Source organism: Moschus berezovskii, chromosome 4 (genome assembly GCF_049115385.1).
Source record: "Moschus berezovskii isolate FMDL1 chromosome 4, NW_MosBer_1.0, whole genome shotgun sequence".
NCBI classification, from domain to species: Eukaryota; Metazoa; Chordata; class Mammalia; order Artiodactyla; family Moschidae; genus Moschus; species Moschus berezovskii.
The window spans coordinates 52,140,361-52,165,330 of NC_142463.1; the positions used below are offsets into that span (position 1 = coordinate 52,140,361).

At 36.9% G+C, this 24,970-nt stretch overlaps 1 protein-coding gene across 1 annotated transcript; it reads left to right on the forward strand.

Annotated features, from left to right (window-relative positions):
* The first annotated feature begins 682 nt into the window (after positions 1 to 682).
* Positions 683 to 24,141, forward strand: LHX8 (LIM homeobox 8). The gene is made up of 8 exons (XM_055402644.2): positions 683 to 845; positions 1,208 to 1,369; positions 5,203 to 5,324; positions 7,304 to 7,524; positions 8,040 to 8,143; positions 12,711 to 12,806; positions 18,963 to 19,146; positions 23,479 to 24,141. Exons 1-8 carry the CDS (start codon positions 771 to 773, stop codon positions 23,553 to 23,555), a joined length of 1,041 nt encoding a protein of 346 aa, XP_055258619.1. The 5' UTR covers positions 683 to 770; the 3' UTR covers positions 23,556 to 24,141.
* The last annotated feature ends 829 nt before the right edge of the window (positions 24,142 to 24,970 follow it).

Sequence of the window (24,970 nt, forward strand, 5' to 3'; positions counted from 1 at the left end):
GACTTACCGAGCAATAAGTGGCAATTTACACCTTAAAGAAACGAGTATAAATCACTCGCAGCTCTAATTGCTGTAAGTTTACGAAAGAGCTGCTGGCTCGGTTTAATCTGAAGCATTTTCATTCAAATTGTCATCGGAACAAACACCAGGCTTCTTAAATCCCGCTGTAATTAGCTTTCAAGTATCCTATTAAACCTCTTCACCTTTCGGGCTATCCAACTCAAAAAGCTCCCATTTAAAAATATATATGTCTCGCTCTTTTAATTGAGGCTATTAAAGAAATCAAGTTTCTACCCCCACCCCCTCCTCAAATCTTCTTTTCTTCTCTCCTACTCCACCCCACCCCCCCATGCACCCTCTTTGGCCCAGTGATCCCCGCTCCGCAGTGATTGACGTCTAGAAAGAAAATGCTTTGTGCGGGGATGATTGTTATTAACTCGTTACCCCTGGCAGGGGGGCGGGGAACCGGCGTGCTCCGGTGAGCGCTGGGGACCCGTAGCCCGGAGAGCGCGGTGGCGCGCCGGGCGAGCCCCCGGAGCTCCCGTGACCGCCTCGCTGCGCGCTAGGGCTGCGCCGCCGTCCGCTCGCCCGCAGCGCGCGGACCCAGGCGCCCAGACGGCTGCCTGCGCGGCCCGGCGCGCCGGGGCCTTCATTAGTTCGCCCCGCGTGCCGAGAAGCTGAAGCTCTCCGGGCTGCACGTGCCGACTCTGAACTTCTCGTCTCTGTTCCTCTCCACTTCCCGGCTCTCACCTCCTCAGTGCCAGGGTCTCATGTCGGAGGAGTGCGGGCGGACTGCAGCCCTGGCGGCCGGGAGGACTCGGAAAGGCGCCGGGGAAGAGGGGCTGGTGAGTGGGTAGGGCCCCGGGTGCTGGCCGTGGAGAGGTGGCCCAGAACGGAGGGCTGCTGTCCCAGAGTTCCTTTCCGGGCTTAACTGGCCCCTCGAGGAGCCGGTGGAGGCGGAGGGATCTGGGGCGGGCCGGGCAGAGCCGCCAGGCACCCCCGGACTTTGAGGTCAGGGGTCTGCAGCCCCGGCGACTGCGCCGTGGGAGCTTGGACCCCGGGGAGGGCGAGGAGCGGGCTACCAGGAACTGGGGGTGGCTTGGGGGGAGGGAGGGGAGGCGGTGAGGGCGCCCCCGCGGGTCTGTGGGATAGGGAAAGGAGGAGGGGTCTAGAACCGCCTGAGACCGCGCCTCGTGGCTTCCTGCAGGTGAGCCCCGAGGGAGTGGGGGACGAGGACTCGTGCTCCTCCTCGGCCCCGCTGTCCCCGTCGTCCTCGCCCCGGTCCATGGCCTCGGGCTCCGTCTGCCCTCCTGGCAAGTGCGTGTGCAGCAGCTGCGGCCTGGAGATCGTGGACAAGTACCTTCTCAAGGTAGGGCGGAGCCGCGAGGCCCAAGGCGAGCGCGGTTCCCCGGGGAGCTCTGGGGAAGGAGAAAAGTTTGTTTTCCCCTTAAGTTCTCGCTCGAGGTTGTAGACTTCCTTAGCACAACCGCCCAGTCAAGAGTAACTCATAAGGTGGGAAAAAGTGGGAGAAGAAATCTTAGAATACCCCCTGTTGTTGCAAAAACTCTTGTGTGTGTGGTCTAGGGGTGCCGATACCCGGGTGAATGTACTGGAGTCAGCCACCTACTTGTAGAGGAACGGAAGTGGGGAAATCCTTACCCGTTCTGGAAACAGGGTGCTGCCTAATTATTTTTACCGAGCCACGGGTTATAACCCGCAATAGCACCCAGGCGTCTGCCTGCTTATGAGGGTTCCAAGTCTGTGTATGTTGACCGATTTTCCCTTTTCAGTGTCTCCTTTGGTGAGAACCACTGTGAAGTGCCTTAAAGAGTCTTTTCTAGACAGATATTTTTTACATAGTCTTATGTTTATTTACACTAACCCGAGGCTTTTCCAAAATAAAATTCATACTACCATTTAAATAAAAACTATTTTCAATATCTTCTCCTCTTACTAAGGTTTACTACTTCAGGGCCAGTCAGTGACTTTTTTTTTTTTTAACGTCATCTCCAGTGCTTAGGAGGGCAATGGAAATTGATGTGAAGTTAGACAAAACAAAAAGAAAAATACCTAGGATGAAGTGCTTCAAGTGGTGGTTTGAGAGTTGACTGTCTGTCTTAATTTGTTTTACTTCTCTCAAGATATTGTGGGGGAGTTTTGGAGTACAAATTCTGGCAGGCCAGTTATCCATGTCATTGCATGAAGGATCATAGTCCCGTGTGTTTTAATGCTAATATAATGGAATTTCAACTTTAATAGTTTTTTAAAACCACTATTTAAAATAATGATCTCTCCTACACTAAATTAGTAGCAAACCAGTTCAGTTTCTATTCTTCCCACCACCACCATCCCCCACCTAGTTTCTCAAAAGAATTCATTATGTAGAATATGAATTCAAAAAACAAGTTTGTGAGTTTCTTTAAATTTCTGCCTCAGCATACAAAGCTACTTCATCTGGGAAGTTAGAATGATACCCTGTAGATACAACTAAGATTAAGTACCAAAAGGAATTTTGGTGAAAACTGTTTAAAAAGTAACTAAGTTACTTAATTAGTGGTTGATTCTTAAGGCTGGCAAGTTAGCATGACTTTCTCTTTAAATCTGCATTCTTAAGATTCCCATTTCAGTGTTTCTAGACCTGAACCTTTTTGAATATTTCAAAACCATCTTTTGAATCAGAACTAGCTTCTTCCTTTCTTGAGCCTGCTCAAGAATTATCTTTATCTTTCAGAATATTTCTGAATGGATGTGTAATGGATCCACTTCATTTAAGAGAGGAAAAAGAAAAAAGCTTGAAGTGACTGTTAACATAGCCTCTGAAATAGATAATCGTTTCTAGCGTTCATCTTTTATATGTTAACATTTGTTTATATATCAGATATGTATTTGTATAAAACAATCTAAATTATCTAAATGAGGTTTTTTTTTAAAGCTTTCCTTTGTAATAGGACTGGAGTCCTCTCAGTGAAGTCTTCTACATACAGTCTTAGCTTACTCTCTAGTTTATGTACAAGTATGCATAAGTACATATTAGTAGGCGTTCAACAAAACTGTCTTCCTGTCATATAGGAAACTAACAAAAGTTTGACACTTTATGATTATATAAAAACTTTTGAGTTCTCAACTCCCTGTCCCCCCCCCCCACCATTTTGAGTACATATTCTTCCAGATAAGTTTGAATTCAGTTCAAGTCACTGGTGAAAATATAATTGTTAAGTAGAATATTTGAGGATGTAACTGTTTAATATAGAAAAACACCATACATGAGGCAAGTAAAATGGAGTTAGAACAAAAATGTGAGAGGAGTTGAATGAGTGTATTGCTCCATGTGATACTTCAGTGCCCTGTCGTTTGAGTGATTTTTTTTCTGGATTGATCCTGTATATATATACATACAGAAATTGGATGAATGCTAGCCATCAGGAAAGGTTTATAGTCTCCAGATTTTTTTCTGTTCACCTTATTTTCCTCTCTGGAAAAGAAAAAGAAGATGAAGGAGGTTTTTGTTTTGTTTTGTTTTTTTAGTAAACTTTGAGGAAAGGTGGCAGACCAGGAATTACATCTGGCTTTAGGGAACTAGAGAATGACCATGACTCTGCCTTGAAGACTGCATCTATCCTGGAGTACAAAAAAAAGCCTGGATAAGATCAAAATGCAGAAGGCCTTAAACAGTGGAATACTAATGGAAGCCCATACTTCTCAACTTTAATTTAATTGAACCCACTTGAGGGGGAAACAAAAATAGAAAATGCATCTCTGTATCCAGGACAGCGATCACCATTGTTAATTTTTAAAATTTTGGTTTCCTCAGATTTTTTTCTGGTTGTTTTCCATTGCTATTTTCCCTATTTTCTTGTATGGTGAACATGTTCTTTTATAGAAAAACCAAAACTTAAAATTTCACTAAAATCATCAGTGCTTTGGAAAGAGGCACATAACTAATTAGAAGCCAGTGAAACTTTCTTCTTCAGCTTCACAGTACCTTTTATATTTCATGTCACAATAAAACATGTTGAACAGTAGTGCTAACATGATAGAATCATTGGACAAGATTGATTTTATTATGAAATAGTGTAGCAAAGGCTATATATAAAAATTTCCCATTTTTTCCAATTTCCTAATTCCTATATTAGGCATTAGATCCATTTGTACAATGTAGCTGCTGTTTTTGCATCATTGCTGTTCTTTTAAATGAAATTTAATTAAGCTAAACCAAGTTCTTGTGCCCATTTAACAAGGGCAAACTTTAGGAGCTTTCATTATAGGCAAATTCAGTTCAGTACAAATCTTCATTCCTGACGGCTAAAGGTATGCAGCTTATAGTATGATGGCAACAGTTTAAGGTGAGGGTTTGTATGATTTGTCCACTGATCCAGCAGTATTTCATGCCCCTATTTACGATGGAAAGTGCTATTATTTATTAACACATTTTATAAAATAAAGTCGCTTACTAAGTATAAATGACAAACAATACTTGTGTGCCTTTTTAGAACCACTTATAATAGATTTATTTTTTCCTTTAATGACCACATCATTAAAGTAGGGTTACCAGTGCTTTATGTTTTGGTTATTTAATGTTAGGTAGGAGCCAGGGCTTCTGCCATATTAACATCTAAATCTACCTTAGCAGTGTCTGTTTTGTAAGAGAAATGAATTGCCTGGCTTCTTTACAAGGGTAAGTATCTTACAAAGCTTTTTGTCCATTTTCTTTTTCACTGTAACTAGTGAACAGTTTATAATTATTTGGCTAAAAAGTAGATTGAGAAGATATGTGGCTTGAATTCTTTAGTTGCCGTGTGTTATGGTGGGAAGAATTTGGTCAAGGAAAAATTATAAAACCAATATGTAGGACTTAAAGTGACCAAAATTTTCCCTATGTTCATAGATGTTGATTAAAAAAGAAAAAAAAAAAAGAATGGACATTTGATTTAAAAAAAAATCTTGAATTTTTCAAAATTATATTTTACAAAATAAACACGAAGTATAGAATATGCTGTTGTGATTTTTCTGGCTGAAATCTAGAAGAGAGTATATCTAGATGCATATTTATGTAAACGACACCTCTTAGATGGAAACATTCAAAGCATGTGTTAAAATATTAAGGGGCTAACTTTTAAAACTGCCTGGTACAGAAAACCAATGAAGGATACTCTTAGGCGTGGTATTAGAGTGGCTTCTCAGTTGGTCCCTTTTTCTTCACAGGTGAACGACCTGTGCTGGCATGTCCGGTGTCTCTCCTGCAGCGTCTGCAGGACCTCCTTAGGAAGGCACACCAGCTGTTATATTAAAGACAAAGACATTTTCTGCAAACTTGATTATTTCAGGTACACTGAAACTTCTTTTGTTTTTATAGTAAGTAGATACACCAAGAAATTATTTACAAAAAGAGAATTTTATAAATAAGCTTTCTGGTCCAGTTTTATTTACTGAAGCCCACTATTTCTTATACAACAGATTTCAAAATGAGAATGCTTCGTATTTTAGAGGTAAATTGGATTAAAATAAAATGAGCATATTTATGTTTTAGGAACCCGGTATATAAAAATTAACTTTGAATAATTTTTTTCTACCTTGGCAAATGAAAGTTTTAGGTATTATAAACAGGGGAGCTTCTTTGCTGTGCAGGAATATAAAGTGTGAAATATAAGGTGACATATTATAACAATGTTCTTTGTTCAGGTAGAGTAGTTAGACAAAATGAAATAATTATAGGGGGAAAAAATCAAAGTGTTATTGAGCTTTTATCAGTTTATTATAGAATGACCCCCTATAATATACCTATAAAATGCCAGCAGTTTGAAAACTGTGATAAACTATATTATTCAGAAGAATTGACCATTCCAGTATCAGAAATACACCAAGTCTGATTACATAACCTGCCTAAAAATTCTGTTTGTTTGCCTAGGGTATTAAATGTAACATTTTCTCTGCCTGATCTCTTTATAATTATTTAAATGGAAAATTTCCTCAAGGATAGAATTCAATTCTTAATGGATAGCTATCTCAAAATTGAAATCATCCTTAAGCATGACTTTTTAAAATTATCACCTTTTTCCTTTATTTGCATTTCCAAAGGAAATTCGTTCATTGTGAAATTGGGAAGTTAATACTACATAATGAAGTTTGTAATACTAATTATGTTGTTTATACTCAATTTCAAAAACTGATTTAAGAGTTTAGTGATTGATTTGAATAAAACTGCTAGGCAAGTTAAAGCACTTCACGAAACTGAGTCCTTTATTTTATAAAATCGTAGGATTTTATAATTACCCAAATCATATATTTCTCATCAGATTTACTTTCTATTTCCTCAGAAGCAGTAGCAATTTGCCTTCTCTTTCACATAGGGTATGCTAATCTTAATTTTGCTTGAAATGTTTGTTTTCAGAGACTTTTTACAAGTCTAGTTCTTCAGGATTTTTTAAATACCTTTTTACTATATTCAAAAATTGATTTTTATGATTCAGATTAACTTAAAAACTAGCAATACCTCTAAAGATATGTTAATGAACAGACACAGACACATATACTTTTCTAGTTTAATGTGGATATGCCAGGCTATGACTGCAGTTGTGGTAGGAGATGTGACAGAGTGTCACAAGGACTGAAAGAAAAAGCAAATCTTTACATCTGGCATTTTGTTAAGATTAACTTGCATTTAATGTCCAGAAATGTGTCTATAAGTTTTAGGTAATATTTCTCCTCCTCTTGTGGATGGTAATGCAAGAACTTGTTTACCAAAGGAAGCATTTCTGAGTTTTCCTTCCTCACGCACCAGAGTGAACAATTTCTGTTCTATTCATTGTTTGATAATATCAATTTTAAATGTTTTACCTTTTTAAAAAAGTTTAAAGCATTTTCTCATTGTCTCAACTTGGCTTTAAGACATCATTATTTATATCTTCAATGGTATGGCTTTGCACTTTTAGTTTTTTCAGTCTGGAGTGTGTGTGTGTGTTATGTTGAGTCTCTAGATAATTTATAAATGTCCTGATATTTGTTACAAGAAGGATATTGAAACTCATATTTCATTTATTTTAAAAGAAAAAAATCCTATCCTCCTTTAGAGTAACAATGAGAAGTTTTTGTTTTATAAACAGGTTTGAATTATGATCTCATCTCAAGTCTTGCTGCTGCTTACCATATTGACTTTTAAACAATAATTGATTCCTGTTTCATTTTCAAAAGATTTAAATACTTGGGTTAATCCAATGAGTAATATAATGTGTCAGTTTAATCCTATACTGATGAATATCTCACCAAGCATTAACTCTTCAACCTCTCCCCACCCCCATTTATGTAGAAGGTATGGAACTCGCTGCTCTCGCTGTGGGAGGCATATCCATTCTACTGACTGGGTCCGGAGGGCCAAGGGGAATGTCTATCATTTGGCGTGCTTTGCCTGCTTTTCTTGCAAAAGACAGCTTTCCACGGGAGAGGAGTTTGCTTTAGTGGAAGAGAAAGTCCTCTGCAGAGTGCATTATGACTGCATGCTGGATAATTTAAAAAGAGAAGTGGAAAATGGTAAATATATACTTAAAATACTTTTGAATCTTTTGGGACAGTGAACACAGGGATAAAAATGATTTTTTCCTAAGGTCGTCTTAAAGCATTATTTTGTGCAGTGTAATTGTGGTGAAACTCATTAAGCCCTCTACTGTTAGTGATGGTCTCCATCTGTTTATTTATAAGAAAAGCCATGGCATATGTATTTGCCTTGTGCCATATTCTCAGGAAGCAGCCTTGAGTTTAGGGTTCTGTTTTGCTTTTTGTAACCAGTTGTTTCCTTGTGTTTGCCTTTTTAAGGATGAGCCTTAGATGTGCACTTCCAACTTGGTGCACTTTTGACTAAATATATAAGCCTACAAATGAAATGTTGTTTCTACATTATGTTTCTAGTATGTTCTAAATCTTAAGGGATTTGGCAAACTAGAAGATGTATACAGTTTAATACCAAGCCAAGCGATGCAAGAAACCTATTATTGTATGACTGCCCCCATTTGAGTTACCAACACATTTGGTGTGTTTTTTAAATGCAGGTAATGGAATTAGTGTTGAAGGTGCCCTCCTTACAGAGCAAGATGTTAATCATCCAAAACCAGCAAAAAGAGCTCGGACCAGCTTTACAGCAGATCAGCTCCAGGTAGACATGACAATGAATTTGAGTTTTTGAAGCCCTTTTCCACCAACAAAAGAGAAAAAACCCCAATAAACAAAACAAACCGAAACTAACAAAAGCCAAACAAAAAGCAATGTCTATGCTGTCTTGAAGCATTTTCATTTTTTCAAAAAGTTTAGTTTGTGCTTTTTGTGCAAACTGACTTGTTGAGTATATGAAAACATTGCCCTAAATATTGTTTATCAATATTCCAAGAGTCGTGATACGATGTGAACTTGTCATGCAAGTTTGTCTCCCTGACGTCTGTTAACATTAACATCAAGGTGCAAACAAAATGTTGCTCTGTCCTGACTTCCTGAAAAAAATTACTTTAATCCAGGTATTTATGTTACTACATGTAATTTTAATAGAAGACAGAGCATTTTGGGACACTTATCAGAAAGAGACATTCAATATGTGGGTCTGTGGAACTCTAATGTGTTCATCTTTTTAACAAACTGCATTGAGTCTTTTAATAGACAAGACTGTACATTTTCTGAGTAGGAAGGAATTGAAAATGCCTTACCATAAATAGAAATCTACTGATTGACTGCAAGCAATTAGACCTTTCCTTGTTTTAAAAGGGGGTAGAGGGAGTAATTCTATAATTTGATGTTAAAGTTTGATTACGTTCCCTGAAAATGGAGGGATTATTTTCAACTTAGTTGCCCTAAATATAATTGTCATAACTTCTGTTTTTATAGTCAGGAAAATAATGAAATAATTACTCTTTGCTCTATATTTAAGTCTGTACACACAGTGATTATTTCTGGCATTTTTTTTTTTCAGATAAATCATTTTCTAAAAGATTAGTGTGACTGAAGTATTTGCTTTATGTTAAGGTGAAGTAACATTTATTGAGCACCTACCATGTATGTATGGCTAGGTGCTTTACACATAGTATCCGTCTTAGCTCAGACTTTAGAGGATATTTATACAATGTTAATAAATGAGTGAAGGTAATTTTTTGAAAGATCACTAATAGTATTCTAATATTTGTCAGTATGTAAGATGAATGCAGTAAAAGAGAATATTTGTTTTGACAATGATTAAGAAAGAAGCCTTGATATGACATAAATATCCCAAAGGACCTTAATGCCACTGAAAAGCAATCTAGCTTTAAAATCTAGATCCATTCTTGAAAAAAATTCCAGAAAATTATTTTTGATTCCTTAATTCAGGCATCGACTACATAGTAAGTAGAAAATGAAAGGTAAGGCAGCTGAAAGAAATATCTGTTTGAAGCTTGTTTTTCTGGGTGCCTCATTTGGTTATCATGAAAATCACGTAAAGTCCCAGGTTAGGGATACATGTACCTGTGGGAGACCTGGTAGCAAAATACCCAGTAGCTAAAAGGTGTCTGAGTTAAAATATAATTTCTAATATAAATATGTTCTGTGTATAAAGTGGACTGTTTCTGTGGAAGACTGGCCGTAATTTTAATAGTCATAAGACTGATAACTTTAATTCGATATAAAAATTTATTAGTAAAAGGGTAACTGAAAATTTGAAGCAACTTTTAAGTAGATATGTACAATCTCATCTGGAAAGTATAGATACTAATTAAATAGAACGCGAATAATATTTGTGGAGGTCTTTGTTTACCAAGTCCTATGCCAGATAATTTCCTGTGCGTTATCTTCTTTCATCTCTTACAATTCATCCAAGAACTGCAGAGACTCCCCCAAGGCAGACAACCAAGGGGTTGGCAGAGAATAGATTGGACCCTACTTCCCAAACTTCTGGTCTTTTAATTTTCCTTGGCTTCCCAGGAGACCATGAGTAGAACTGTGCCTTACCAAGACTCCATTTAACGGCTGTGGCAGCTAAAACAAGAGTGAGATTCTGAATCTTGAAGGTGGCTCTATAGTTTTAAATTGCAAATGTGCATAAAAACTATTTAAGCCATGCATTATTATATGAAAATGTGATCTGAATCATGAGTTTTAAAATATTTATACCAGAATCATAGGTTTTTTAAAATGAAAGCAGAAATTATATTCTTTCTAAGCATGTTCTCGTTTATTCAGTGTTTATTAGCATCTGTCTATGCCAGGAATGATGAAACAATGAGGCATAATCTTGTCCTCACGTGTTCTTTGTTGCTTAGGTATCTAGGATAAGTTGAATCATTATACTTTACCGGAAGCTTTAATAAATCAGGCCATGTACCTCATTGTTAAATTGTCCTACTTTTCAGAAAGCTAATTATTTAAGTAGTGCTTGAATTTAGCAAAACAATAAAATATAGGTGATCAGTAAGTCAAGACTATTCATATAGTACCTTGTTTGGACTTAGAAGAGTTAAAGTATGAGGAACAAACAAACTTCCCAGATTCTTTAGAAAAAAATAGTTTAACACTTACAAAATAGACTATTCTGTGTTGGCAAAAATATTTCAAATATTGTCTCATTTGTATAAATTGTATTTTAAGAGTTCCTGCCAATATTATGGTTTGCTTATTGTAGTTGGAAGTACTTGCTCAATGATTATTAATGTTAAACATGCCAGGGTTAGCACCTACTTTAATCTACTTTCAGATTAAGTTGGTCAGCTGCTACTATGCAGACTCTTGACATTTTTGGTAGACTTTCTGGCTTTAAAATGATGTGTCTACAGAGGCTAGATCCTTGACCATTTTAAACAGCTCAGAAGAGGAATAGGGTAGATTTTTGGTATCATTAGTGACTGGAGAGCAATGAAACCAAGTTGAAATTAAAAGGATTCTTTTGTGAAACTAAACACTGATGAATACATCTTACTTTTCTGTTAGCATATTCCAGTTTTAAACCATCAGTGTTGATTTAAGTTTTCCTTTATTCCTTAATGAGAAATTGCTTTAGTAAATGTAATTTGGTTCCATTATTAAACTTGTGAATTTGAAATGCATTTGTGAAGAGCATATGTTTTTTGTTTTATAAATTATCTATAATGGTATTACAAATAAGTATCTGTTTAGCTTTTCTTCTTAAAAAATTAAAAAGACAAAGACATTAATTTGTTCATTCTTTTTTTCTCTTTGGTATGTTACATGTTCAACTACATATAAACACAACTGTTTGCACATGAAGATATTAAAGTAACACATTTGGAGTAGGAGAGGAAGAATGAAGCAAACTGGGCATGATAATAAACTTTTAGGCTGTTTCTGCTCATTTTTAAAAGCAAAAGTACAAGTGCTAGTTTACAGCAAGTATGTGGACAAGTATATTGGACTGGAAGCCAGGAATGCCTTATTCTGGAAGAGTCCCTATCTGGGAACGTAACTGAAAAAAATACATAATTTTTAAACCTCATAAGGTTTCCCGGGACAACATTGATCTTTTTCTCCACACTGTCTTCAGATTTTCTGCACATTATGGAGGTTCATTCAGTTAATCTGGGTATTATCTCCAGATATAATGCATAAGACATTCCCTTTGCCCTCCAGAAACTCACTTTCTGCTATGAAGAGCTCGACTTGCTAGCAGATTAGCTAGCTACCTGGTGACAAGTGCAGTGGCAGAAGATGGTTTTATTTGAGGAACATAGTAGAGAACACAGTTAATCTTGACTGTTGGAAATGGTGTCAGGATCAGCAGGTTAGGTTAGGTAGGTTACCCCCATCCCATGCCTAGGACATGCACAATCATTTGGATGCTAGGCTCCACTCTCTCATTCTTATAATACTTCCTTTATATGTTATACTTCTCTCTCTAGACTTTTAAGTAATTCAAATATCTTGCTTGATTCCCATTACTTCCTTTTCTGAAGGAATCCAAAGCCTTTTGCTTGTGCTTTTATTCTGGAACTCCTCTTCCTCCTCCTCTTTCACTCCATGCATCTCACTTTAACTTGTATTGTTGTTAATTATTGGCATGCATATATCTTTCTCCCAGGAAGCTGAGGCCAGGTTCCAATCCAAAGGTTCACATCAGAATCACCTGGGAGCTTTTCAGTCTATGAATGTTTAGATCTCAGGAAATTCTTTTGCAATAAACTGATGAGTATCTCTTTTAAGGTCCCAGATGTTCCTTTGCATAGAACAAGTGTCGAAACAATGAATGATGGAGTCGTTGCAATTAAGTGGAGTGCAATCTGTTGCACTGTCTACTATTTTCATACTAACAAAAATTGATGTAGGGGCCTTGAACCTGTTTAGTTGAGTAGAGGTCAAAGATAAGATTTTTATATTTTTAAAAATTGTTTAATGCTAGTAATTTTTAACAAAATGGAAAAAATAGTAAATAGACTTATACTATGATGCATTTTTTGTGGGTTGTAAGAATGGAAGAAAAGGTGAGCTTATTTTTAACAGCATAGTTGAGAGACAAGTTTTTACGTTGAAATTGATTTTTTAAAAGATTTCAGCATAGAAACTTGTGCATAGTTTTACATAATATGCATTCTTTTTATTGATATACACATCTCTGTATTGATTTTCAAGTAGTAAAATACAAGTACTTCATTTTCTTGTGCATGCCTTATCCCTCCTGTCATCAAAGTTCAGAAGATTGAGCTTCTTATTTTTAGCTATTTACTATTTACTACCTACATTTTTTAAAAAAACAGGTTATGCAAGCACAGTTTGCTCAGGACAACAACCCAGATGCACAGACTCTCCAGAAACTGGCAGAAAGGACAGGCTTGAGCAGACGTGTGATACAGGTGACTATTTTAAAGGTTAATCAAGAGATACTAAAAGTTCTATTCTAGGTTTTTATAAGTGTACATTGTGTTTGTGTGTGTAGAAATGTCAAAGCATTAGCTTCTCATTTTAGATCTCTTCACATTCTAAATCAGTTTTTTAAAAAGCCTGATAATTAGCCTGCTTGATCTAGGCTACCATTTGTTAGATAGCTCTTTGCAGAAGTTACTTCATTCATTGCTCAGAGCAAGCCTAAGATCCTAAGGCTAAAAAGACAACTATGATTTGAAGCCAGATCTGTTTCTGAAGCCAGAATTGTTTCTACTTTTCTATGATTGTGTATGTGGACGTGTGTGTGTGCAGGGGGTGGGCAATGTTGATGACCTTCTTTAAAGATCCAGGTAGAAGGAATGATGTAAACAAAAGTAGGGAAGGATAAGTTAGAGCAAATTTGTTGGAAGATAAAATTTATGTTTGCAAATTGTAGGAAATAGAATTGTTTGAGTTGAATTTGGAGAGGCCTGTGAATATCAAGTTTGCTTCTGAGTAGGAGAACACCATGATATGTATTTTTAGGAAGAAAGGACTGGTGACAGTACATAGGAAGATTTAGAGTTGGGAGAGGCTACATAGAGATTGACAGATTAGGTGTGATGCCCAGCAAAATGATGATTTTTCGAAAAGAGACTTAGGTGGTGGCCTCAAATTCATTCTGAAACATTTTATTGACTAAACACTAATGGCAGGCACTGGATGCAAGAGAGACAAGGAAAAAGACCTGGACACTGTAATGGTGAAGCAGAGAGACATCAAAGATGACTTATGTTTTTGAAGTCAAAGCATCCATGGAAATGGTGTTGCTGACAAGAATATTAAAGGTTTCTTAAAATGTGGGTTCGGCAGTTGGGAGGGAGGTGAATTCTGTTCCAGCTCTGATTATCAGGCAATGATGGTGGCAGTTGAGCATGTAAACTGTTATTTTAAAGGATGAAATACCATTTCCTTGGATACACTCCCCTGGTGGCTCAGAAAGTAAAGAATCCGCCTACTGTGCAGGAGACCTGGGTTCGATACCTGGGTTGGGAAGATCCCCTGGAGAAGGGAATGGCTACCCACTCCAGTACTCTGACCTGGAGAATTCCATGGACAGAGCCTGGCAGCCTACAGTCCATGGGATCACAAAGAGTCAGACACGAGTGAGCAACTTTTACAAAGGATGAGCAAGACTCGTGAAATTAGATCCTTTATAGAGAGACTGTGGACAGTAAAAGCTGAAGAATGAACTTTATGGAGCGAGCTATTTGAACTGGACCATCACAGCCAGAACCAAGGCATGAGTCTAGTGTAGAAGCTTCATGGAGGCCCAAGGACTGAGGTGGATTCAAGATGGAGGTGGTCAACTGTGTCAGTATCTTATATTTCCCTTCGATTAGGGAAATGGAAAACAATTTTAAATAATATTTAAGGTTAAAAAGGTGTAACAGGGTAATGATGCAAGTGACTGACTATCAAGATGAAGTTAAGTGGGGGAAACAGTTAAGTCTAACACAGCACTATAATGTTTTATTTCTTAAATTGGCTGGTGGGTAAACAGGTGTTTATTCTTCAGTTTATTTCTATTAGGCCTGAAATATTTCGTAATTAAAGGATCGTTTATTGCAAGAAGTCAGTGGGAGAGCCCTGACGATACCTCAGCTTCTCTGAAGACCTGGATTTGCAGTGGATTTGGTTAAGTGCAGTGTAATGCTGTCTGAGGTGGCAAGTCCCATAACCTCCGTACTTTCTCCAGGGTATTGTGTTTGTCTCAGAGTGCCAGATTCTAGAAAGGGGCTAACAAGGAACCAGTGTGAAAAGAGTACTCCCTTTAGAGGAAGATTACGGTCATGAAAGTCTGGAAATCATGTGCTGTTATTAATAGCAACAGGGATATTTATCTGGAGAAAAGATCCAGAAATGGTAAGGGAAGGAAGAGTATAAGCAGAGGTGTCTTTAAATGGTTATGAAAGGCGGCAGGATCATGTCTCTGCAAGGGAATGTAGGAGAAAAACAGATTTCATTCACAGTAAAGAATTTTCTCATTATGTAAGTCTACAAGATTGGCATCAGCCTTCCTTGAGCACTACTGGTAAAGAAACTGCCTGCCAGTGCAGGAGACATCGGTTCAATCCCTGGGTCAGGAAGATCCCCTCAAGGAGGCATGGCAACCCACTTCAGTATTCTTGCCTGGAGAATCCTATGGACAGAGGAGCCTGGCAGGCTACAGTCCATGAAGTCACAGAGTCAGGCATGACTGAGCACCTTAGCGCATACCACTGAGGTGGTGAGTTTCCTTTACCTGGGAGTGAAACTTCCTTTTGAGATAGTTCCAACTCAATGGTCTGAGGGGATCCTCGACAGTGACAGTGATTGCTGTAGCTAAGTTAGATTCATGGTTATTATGCTTTAGATTACTTTTAAGTTGGAAGCAGAGGAAAATGGAGGATTTTCTGAGAGCTTTCTTTATTATTTGAAGAAGTAAGAATCCCAGACAGACATCTCTCATATAATTTCCAGGTATTTAGGTCACCAGTATTAAAAGCAAGTTAACTATGTTGCAAGCCCTAGAACTTGGAGAATATATTGTTGGGTGGTGGCTTTTAATATGTAAGAGTTAAATTTAAATATTTTGATAAGATGGCAAAGGAGTACTAACAACTCAAATATATAGTCCTTCACAGTATTTTTGAAGGATTAGTTACTGTGAACTCAAATAGTAGTCAGAACCTCTTTGCCCAGCTACTTCCTAGCATTAAGCACACTTTAGAAATGTTAAAGAAAAGAGATTTACTAGGCCTTGATTCTTATATGCAAACTAGGTTACCCAAATATTAGGTGGAAATACTGGTCCTATATAGGATATTATTATATATCTCACCTTTACTAGCTAACGTCTGCATGAAAGTGAAAATTGTTAGTTGCTCAGTTGTGTGTGACTCTTTGTGACCCCATGGACTGTAGCCCACCAGGTTCTTCTGTCCATGGAGTTCTCCAGGCAAGAATACTGGAGTGGGTAGCTATTTCCTTCTCCAGGGGATCTTCCCAATCCAGGTAATAAACCTGGGTCTCCTGCATTGCAGGCAGATTCTTTACCATCTGAGCCTCCAGGGAAGCCCTGAAAGTCTGCATAGTGAGACATTGTGACAGAGCAGATCATCACTGAGCTGAAATCACAGAACAAAGATGGGTGATTTTACTTTAAACACTCTACATCCAGATATAATCACTGCTCACATATCCTTTCACAAAGTTGAATTATGAATTGTATATATTATAGAAACATGATAAAACATTGCTATTTCTCCCCGTGTGCTTGGAGTTCTCTTTCTGTATTAAAATATACATCCTTTGTATTGCTATATAATTTAGTTTATTTCAAAATTTTTTACATCATAAAAATGCTGCAATGAAAAACATTGTGTATATACTTTATGCATTTGTTCAGTGGTGTCTATAGGATAAATTTCTAGAAGTGAGATTGTTGAGTCAAAAGATAAAAACATTATAAGAGACTTTGGCTGATAGTACAAAATTCACCTTGCAGAAAGTTCATAATCAATTTATTCTCCCAGAACCTACATATGAAATTTCTCTTTCCTCAACATGGATAAATCCTAAAAACGATCATTCTTTTACATCCTTTCCAATTGCCAGTAAGAAAATATCGTTTTTATTTATCTTTCTTTTATTATCAATAAACCTTAGTATGTTTACTTATATTGTGATTAAAACATGTATTTTTTAGCTGATTTTTATATTGGGTTATTCCTTTTCTCTTACTGATTTTTATTGTTTATCATGTTAAACTTTCATAGTTCATCAGTTGCCTTTTCATTTATTTTTTCCACATAGAAATTTTACATTGTTTTGTATTCAAATCTCTTCATATTTTTTTTTTTCTGATAGCTTTGGCCTTTTTCTTGCTTTCTCTAGAGAAGTGTATCAACATTGGCTTTTGTTTCGATAAACATTTATGGTCCCAATTATTTATATCTAAACCCTTATTTATTTGTAATGGACTTTTGGTTACATGTTGTAAAGGTGAGATTTTTCTCCCCCCACCTCCCAAATGATTAGTTAGCTTTCTCTAATCAATTCTATGCCAGCTCTAATTTCCCAGTCATTTAAAATTACATCTTTTTCAAACATTAAATTCTCTTCTAAGAGATCGATCTAATGCACTAGTCTTTTCTTTTATAGAATGTCTACGTGGCCTGCTTTCAGCTTATGTATTTTACAATTTACAACTCAGATTTTTTAAAAGTATGTTACTTAGAAGAAAGTTTAACTCTGTTAGAGGTTTGCAAAGCAAGAGGAGATTTTAAGTCAGTAAGGAGAATCAAAAGGACTTGTATTTCATTCCTCAAGCTAGATAGCCCTCATGTCAGACGTTTTCTGATGCCTGAAATCTTCAACTGTATTTAACTGTGCAAGTTACATGATACTTTGTGTTTTCAAACCTGTTGATTTTTTTCTAGGAGTTATTTGAATTGCATTGAGGTAGTTATTCTACTGTTAACATCAGGCTATCTTCATATTTATTTCCAAAGTCTGAAATTTTTTTAAAAAATGATTGAGTATTTTCCATCTAATATACAATTTATTGGAGACGTAGATACCTTGAAGAAACTCTGGGAATCGTAGTATCATGTGTTTTAGGTTAATGTAGTCCTCTGGGGTTCCTGTCTTCTGGTCAGTGTCAGGGGAAAAGGCAGGTGGCAGCTGTCCCTGGTTAAAAGTTGGAGAATGTGTGAGTGTGTCTTCTTGGCTGGCTGGGTGATGGCAGTGGCACCTGTTGTTCAGGAGCCTGTAAAGGGAACTGTGACTGAAGACTTTGGATGAAGTCTCTCTATAGATACCTGAGTCTCACTAGTGCTCCAGAACATGGGTAATAAGCCTGTGACTACATCATTTTCCTTGATACATGCCTAAGCTTGTTCCCGAAATACTCCTTAGATGTTACCCCTCAGCCACCTGCTCAGACCCCTTTTCCTTTGGCTTTAACCCCTTGAGTTTATTCCTCTGTTTATGAGTCCCAAGGATAACAAGGTATGCCTTTTGAAGTCAGGCCAACTTTTTAATAAATCTTTTTTTGTTCAGCCCTCTGCTCCACATTGTTCAGCCCTGATTCCCTTGAGCCATCAACTAACTGCCTGCCAGCCCTGGGCAGAGACTTATGCCCCTGGCCTTCTCCCTTGATCCCCAAATGTTCTTATCCTAATTTCCTTATAAAGTTTTTATCCCTCCACTTCTCTATCTTCTTTTGACAGCGTTGTTTGGAGTGATAGCAAATAAATGCTGTAATATTTTAAGAGAGGAACACTCAGGCAGTTTTTATCTAAGAGCAGGAAGTTTACACGCAGGTAGCTTAGTTACTGGAAGCATTCTGGGTGATCTAGACTTGTTCACCCTGACCTGCATATAAAATTCTGCTTAACCCAGAACTTGCTTCCTTTATTTCTATGATGGAGTGGACAACAAGGTGGTTAGCTCTTTACATTTGGTGAACTGTTTCACCAGTGGATATGTTTGTATTTTATTCTACTTAAATGTTGCTAGTTGTTTCTTACTGTAAGCCTGACTTTAACCTGATTCTTAGAGAATAGCCTATGTATTTACTAAGAGAAATTGAACTCAGCAGGTTACCAACAGACTGGAATAACTGAATCAAGAGGTTTGTAGAAAGCCTTAAGTTCTCAGTGGGGATTTTAATCATTTGAAAATGGATTTCAAATAAGTCCAGCAGGTGTCTGAGAATACAGGGAGTAGTGTATTTTTTAAAAATTTCTGATGAAAGGGTTTTTTCCGTTTTTCTTTTTGTCCCAGATATCAGTAGGAGAACCAAGGAAACTTTTCTGAAATTTTGAATCCCCTCCCCTGTTTTTATTTTGGAAGATGCTGGCTTATTATAGAACCAATTTTAAATTAAATCGTCAGATAATTATTATTTGGGCAAAGAAAATGACTGTTGATAACCGTGCAAAATGATTTCTCTTGTGTCTACAGAACTCTTTTTTAAAGAAAGCTTCTTTAGATTTATGCTGTGCTTATATGGTAGAGTTGCATCTTTTGTTGTACTGAACTGGTATTGTACTCAGCTGCTATGTGACATAGCTACTGTTGCTTTTCTCCTCTCTCAGGTATGGTTTCAGAACTGTAGAGCACGCCACAAGAAACATGTCAGTCCTAATCACTCCTCCTCTGCCCCAGTCACAGCAGTGCCACCCTCCAGACTGTCTCCACCCATGTTAGAAGAAATGGCTTATTCTGCCTATGTGCCCCAAGATGGGACAATGTTAACTGCACTGCATAGTTATATGGATGGTAGGTATCCTAACATTTAACAACTGCCTTTCAAACAATCACTCATACCTTCTAATATTATATTATGAATAGGATTCATATTTTGAAATGTTACCTCAGTAGTAGCTGAAAAATACTGTGGGAGAGGAATGCAGTAGGGAGAAGAACTATCCAACCTTCTTACTTCTGTGACAGCCTTTTAAAGAGCATGCATAGCACTCACTTTACAGCTAAAATACAGATATTCATAATGACTCATAGATAGTGCTTGATTTTTACTTAGAAAAAGCATTCTTTGTTTTGATCTGATAAATATTTGAATAATTTATTTTCCTATGGTCAGAGACAGTATTCACCCTCAGATTTTTAGATTGAGGTTTACTGAATTTTGTTAAAGAAACTTTTTTATTGAAGCAAAACCTCCATATAGAAAAGTACACACATAAGTATTCAACTTGATGAATTAATAAAATCAACATATCCATGTAAATACTACCCAGAGGAAGTAGTAGGATATAATTAGCACCTCAAAAGCTTCTCTTACATCCTCTCCCAGTCATTATCCTCTTCCTCCAAAGTAACATTGCCTTGACTTCTAAAATCATGTCCTGGTATCGCCTGTTGTTGAGCTTTATATAAATCAAACCTTGCAGAATGTATTCTGTGTCTCACTTCTTTCAACTATAATGTTTGTGAGATTCCTTTGTATCATTGCAAGAATCAGTGATTTGTTTCATTGTTATACAAAATTCCACTGTAGGATACCGTTATCCACTTAGGGTTGGTAGGCACTCATTTTATTTCCAGTTTGGGTTTTAATGTATATGATGCTATGGGCCTCACTGTACACACCTTTTGGTGCATATTAATTCACAGTTTTATTGAGTACATATATGCTAAGAGTAGCATATATGGTCCTAGCTACACATATGTTCAATCTTGGTTGATTCTGCCAAAAAGTTTCTGATACTAGTTGAACCAGTATACACTCTGACCAGCAGCACATGAGAGTTCAACATGCTCTACATCCTCTCCAGCACTTGACGTGGTGTGACCTCTTAATTTAGCCAGCTTGGTGGTTGCATAATGCTATCTCATTATTTCCATTTGCTTTTCCCTCATCACTGATGAGCCTGAGTATTTTTTCTTTGGGCATTGTATATTGTTTTTGTGTGTGTGTGAAGTACCTGTTCATATCTTTTGCTTGTTGGTCTGTTGGCTTGTCTGTTTTGTTTTTCCTTGATTTGTGCTAAGTTTTTTCATGATTATATGTATTGCTCTCTTAAGGGTATGTTTTATGGAGCACAAGTTCCTAATTTTAATGTAGTTCATCAGTTTTTTTTTCCTTCATGAGGATTGCTTTTTTTATGACCTGTTCAAGAAATTGTTCCTACTCAAAGATAATGAAGCTAGCCTCCTATCAGTTCAGTTCAGTCGCTCAGTCGTGTCTGACTCTTAGCGACCTCATGGACTGCAGCACTGCAGGCCTCCCTGTCCATCACCAACTCCCAAACCTTGCTCAAACTCATGTCCACTGAGTCAGTGATGCCATCCAACCATCTCATCCTCTGTCTTCCCCTTCTCTTCCTGCATTCAGTCTTTCCCAGCATCAGAGTCTTTTCCAGTGAGTCAGTTCTTTGCATCAGGGACCCAAAGTATTGGAACTTCAGCTTCAGTGTCAATCCTTCAGGATGAATATTCAGGACTGATTTACTTTAGGATGAACTGGTTTGATCTCCTTGCAGTCCAAGGGACTTAAGAGTCTTCTCCAACACCACAGTTCGAAAGCATCAATTCTTTGGTGCTCAGCTTTCTTTATGGTCCAACTCTCACATCCATACATGACCACTGGAAAAACCATAGCTTTGACCAAATGGACCTTTGTCATATATTCCTCCTATGATATCTTCTACAAACTTCACTAAGCATGTTTTACCTTGACATTTAGATTTACAGTCCATCTAGAATTGAATTTTCTATGTAGTATAAAATAAGGACAAAGTCTTTGTTATGTTTATGAAAGTACCAATTTTCCAGCTGATTTTCTATGCTATGTTTGTCATAAACCAAGTGTCCATATAATTTATATGTCAACTTCTGTACCCTTAGAAGAGCCTAGAGGACTACTGTCCATGGGGTCACAAAGAGTTGGGCGTGACTGAAGGGACTTAGTACATACTGTTCTGTTTTATTGGTCTATCTCTTTCTGTATCCATACCTAATTGTTTTACTAATGCTGGATATATAATTCTTGATATCCAGTAATACATGTTATCCTATTTGGTTGTTTAAGTCTGTATTGCCTCTTCTTGACCCTTTATGTTCCCATAATTTTTTCCACCAAAGAAAGAGAAAATAATTGAGATTTTGATATAATCTATTAAATCAGTTTGTAGGAAACCACCATCTTAATAATATTGTCTTCCAAACCATGATCCTAGTCTGTCTGTCTGTTTATTTAGGTCACCTTCAAATGCTGTCTTATATTCTGGAATTTTCTGTTTAGGAACCTTGCACATCTTTTGTTAGGTTTTTTCATAGGTTTTTGTTTTGATGCAGTTAGTTGTAAATGGTTTTTCCTTTATATGTGGAAATCTAGGTTGAGAGCTGTTTTCTTTCAGCACTTTGACAATATGAATAAAATAATTTTCTTCCATTGTTTCTGTTATTTAGAATATAGTTAATTGACTTGATACCACTTATTGTTGAAGTCAGCTGTGGGTCTTATTCTTGCTCCTTTAAAAGTGAATGTCCTTTTCCCCCAGCTTTTCTCTTTGGACTTGGTTTTAAGTTTTGTAGACTGTTCCTAGATATGCTTCTTGAATATGAAAGTTTGATGTATTTGCTTATATAAACTTTCTGTATCTTCAAATATTATTTCTGCTATTACTGACAAGTCCATGTTTTCTAGCCTTTTGATCTTCCATGTTCTGGACTAGATATTTTCTTCTGGCCTGTATTCCAGTTCACTACTTCCTTCTCTGTATATGCTGTAAAACTCACTTGCTGGGGTCTTAATTTCAGTTATTGTTTTCAGTTTTTAGAATTTCCATTTCATTCTTTTACATTATTTCTATACCAGAATTATCTGTCTTATCACTTAATTCCTTAATAAAATTGTTATACTAATTATAGTTATTTTAAAATTCATACCTGACAACTCCAATATCTGGCTATTTTCACAATCTATTCTATTGGGTTTTTTTGTCTTTATTTTTAGTCAAGTCATGTCTTATTTGCCTTGTTACTTTTTTATTGCACTTCAGATGTACGGTATGAAAACTAGAAATAATTTGAAGCTCTGGATGGGGTATTTTTCCACCAGAGAGAATTTAGTTTTGCCACTGGCAGGGAGTTAGGTCAGGGGAAGACCAACTCAATCCAATCAGACATCAGTTCTCACAAAGGCTGGCATGTTTCTGGGTCACCACTTGTTGGCAGTAGCCTTTTGGGATATCCCCCAAAGCTTGTATTTTGTTTTGTGTCTATTGTTTTTAATGAGGGCTTCTCTTCAGTGGTATCTGGTCCTTCATATTTGTTCCCCACCACCCAAAGTCTAACTCTTTAAAACTCTGCTAAACTTCCAGCCTCTTAGACACTCATTTTCTTTTAAAATTGTTATTACACTTGTGGAGGAAAAGTAGCCTCATTTTATTTCCTTCCTTCTCTAGGACTTGCCTTTGCGAACTCTCACTGCCTTGGTATCTTTCAGATGCCTTCAAACAGCTTTTTAAAAATTTTGTCCAGCTTTCTTAGTTGCTCTTAGAAGGACGTTTGGTTTGAAGCAGCATAGTCTTTGCTGAGAGTGAAAAGTTCATTTTAAGTTTTGGTTAAAGTAAAAATCAGAGCCTGTGTCATTGTTGCCATTTACCTACGCTAGGATTAAAATTGTGTGTGTTCACATGAATGACTGTAGTGTTGCTTGAGTCAAATGTGTTTTCCTATATGTTTAGGAAAGAGGCAGTTAAACATTCATAAATGAGAATATGGGGCAGGAGTCACCCTATAGAGGAACCTTCCTATGAAATTTAGCAACATCTCTGTAGACGAAAGTGGTGTGTTTCTGGCTGCAAGGTAAAGTGTAGTGAATGGGGTATGGATGGAGGACTTTAAAGTGGCAAAAGCTTGGGGCCCAAAATAAAGATTTTGGAGTAAACCATTCCTGGATTCTCATAATACTGTATTCACTATGCTGAATAAGTTAATGCTTCTGCTGAGGTCAGTGGAATAGCTTGGTGCCCTCAGCTATAATCAGTAGTGAGAGGACTTTGCCTTGGATTGTTTTTTGTTTGTTTTTAAGTCAGTTTTATTTACCGTACAAAACTGATCCACAAATTTCTTTCTATTTTGTAGTTCATTCACCAACAACTCTTGGACTCCAGCCCTTGTTACCCCATTCAATGACACAACTGCCAATAAGTCATACCTAATTCCTTTTTTCAGGGATAGAAATGATTAAGGATATAAACTTGTCATTTGTTATGTATAAAATACCATTGAAAATATATTAATGTTAATTTTTTATTTAACACCCAAAGCATTTCCAACATCACTTTGCTGCCCAGGTATGTATCTCTAGTTAACCTGCAAGACACTTTTATTGATTCTTCATTTTTTGTAAAACTTATGTTTACAAGAAGAAAACAAATCAAAACTTTTTTTTGTATTGTATGAAAATAGTTCACTCGAGTGTGTATCTGTTAATTTATTTGTCATCAAAAGAGCACTTTGCCTAAAAGAAAGGACTGACAAGTGTGCAAAATGTTTACAATCCTTTGTGAAATTGTAGTTTATCATTAGTTTGTATCTGTAAGTTATTGTTATAAATATTACCTGTATTTTTTGTTATATACAACTTTATACTTTGAAGCTTGTATCTGTGAATTTGCAATTGAAATTTATTTTGCCAGTGTTTTCTGAATGAACTGAATAAAGCTTCTGTTGTAGCATGCCATGCAAACACATTATTGTGTTTGTGGTTGATGAACTATGGCTGTAAATAACACTATAGTTTAATAAGCCCACCATTCTAAGTTTATTAAACATTTTTCATTCTTGTGAAAGTTTCAACCAGTTTATCCTTTTTGTGTGTGTATTTTCAGCAGTAAGTTGACTTTAGCCTCTTACACATATAATAACAACTTTTAATTTTAAAAGTCATTTCGTTTTGAGCTTTGTTGTGAGTACATTTTAACAGGAAACGTACTTGATTGCACTTACTCAAAAAAAGAACACATGAAAATATCTCATTTGGCAAATTGTCTCTTTTGAACTAGTGAATAAAATTAACGTGAAAGAAAAGGCAGAGTGCTTTTCAAAATGACCTTTTGGGGTGTCCCAAGCCAGAAATGAAATGTGGGCTGTTAGAATATATTTCTTAAGGGTTGGAAAAGGAGGACAAGAAGTATTTGGAGTTTGTGATCAATGCTTCTAGAGCAGAGACTCTTTACTTTTTCTTCCTAGTGAACCCTCTTTAGGGATTGTGATTGAGAGCTGAAATCTAAACCTCAGGACTTTATCCTATGTAGCAGTGGACACTTGTCTCGGAATTACAAAAGTAAGTAGTGCCACCCTCACTAATTTTTGGATTTAAAGAATTTAATCAGTATTTACTTCTTGTCTTTTCTATACCAATCAGGAGAAAAAAAGGTAGTGAGAAAGAAATCTTAAGTTTAAGTCTTTGTTTAACTTGGCGGGTTCACATCTGGCTGAGGACTGGAAGTAATAGTAGAGTATTTGTAATTCTATTCTAGTAATCATAAATGCAACCAGAAAGCAATCACATGGATGTCGGTAACTTACTATCTGCCTCAAACCAGAAGCAACAAACCTAAGTTTCACTATG

Coding starts and splice junctions, on each gene's coding strand:
- LHX8 (XM_055402644.2), top strand. CDS start 771: ATGTCGGAGGAGTGCGGGCGGACTGCAGCCCTGGCGGCCGGGAGGACT. Junction 7,525..8,039: donor AAAAAGAGAAGTGGAAAATG/GTAAATATATAC, acceptor TTTTAAATGCAG/GTAATGGAATTAGTGTTGAA. Junction 8,144..12,710: donor TTACAGCAGATCAGCTCCAG/GTAGACATGACA, acceptor TTAAAAAAACAG/GTTATGCAAGCACAGTTTGC.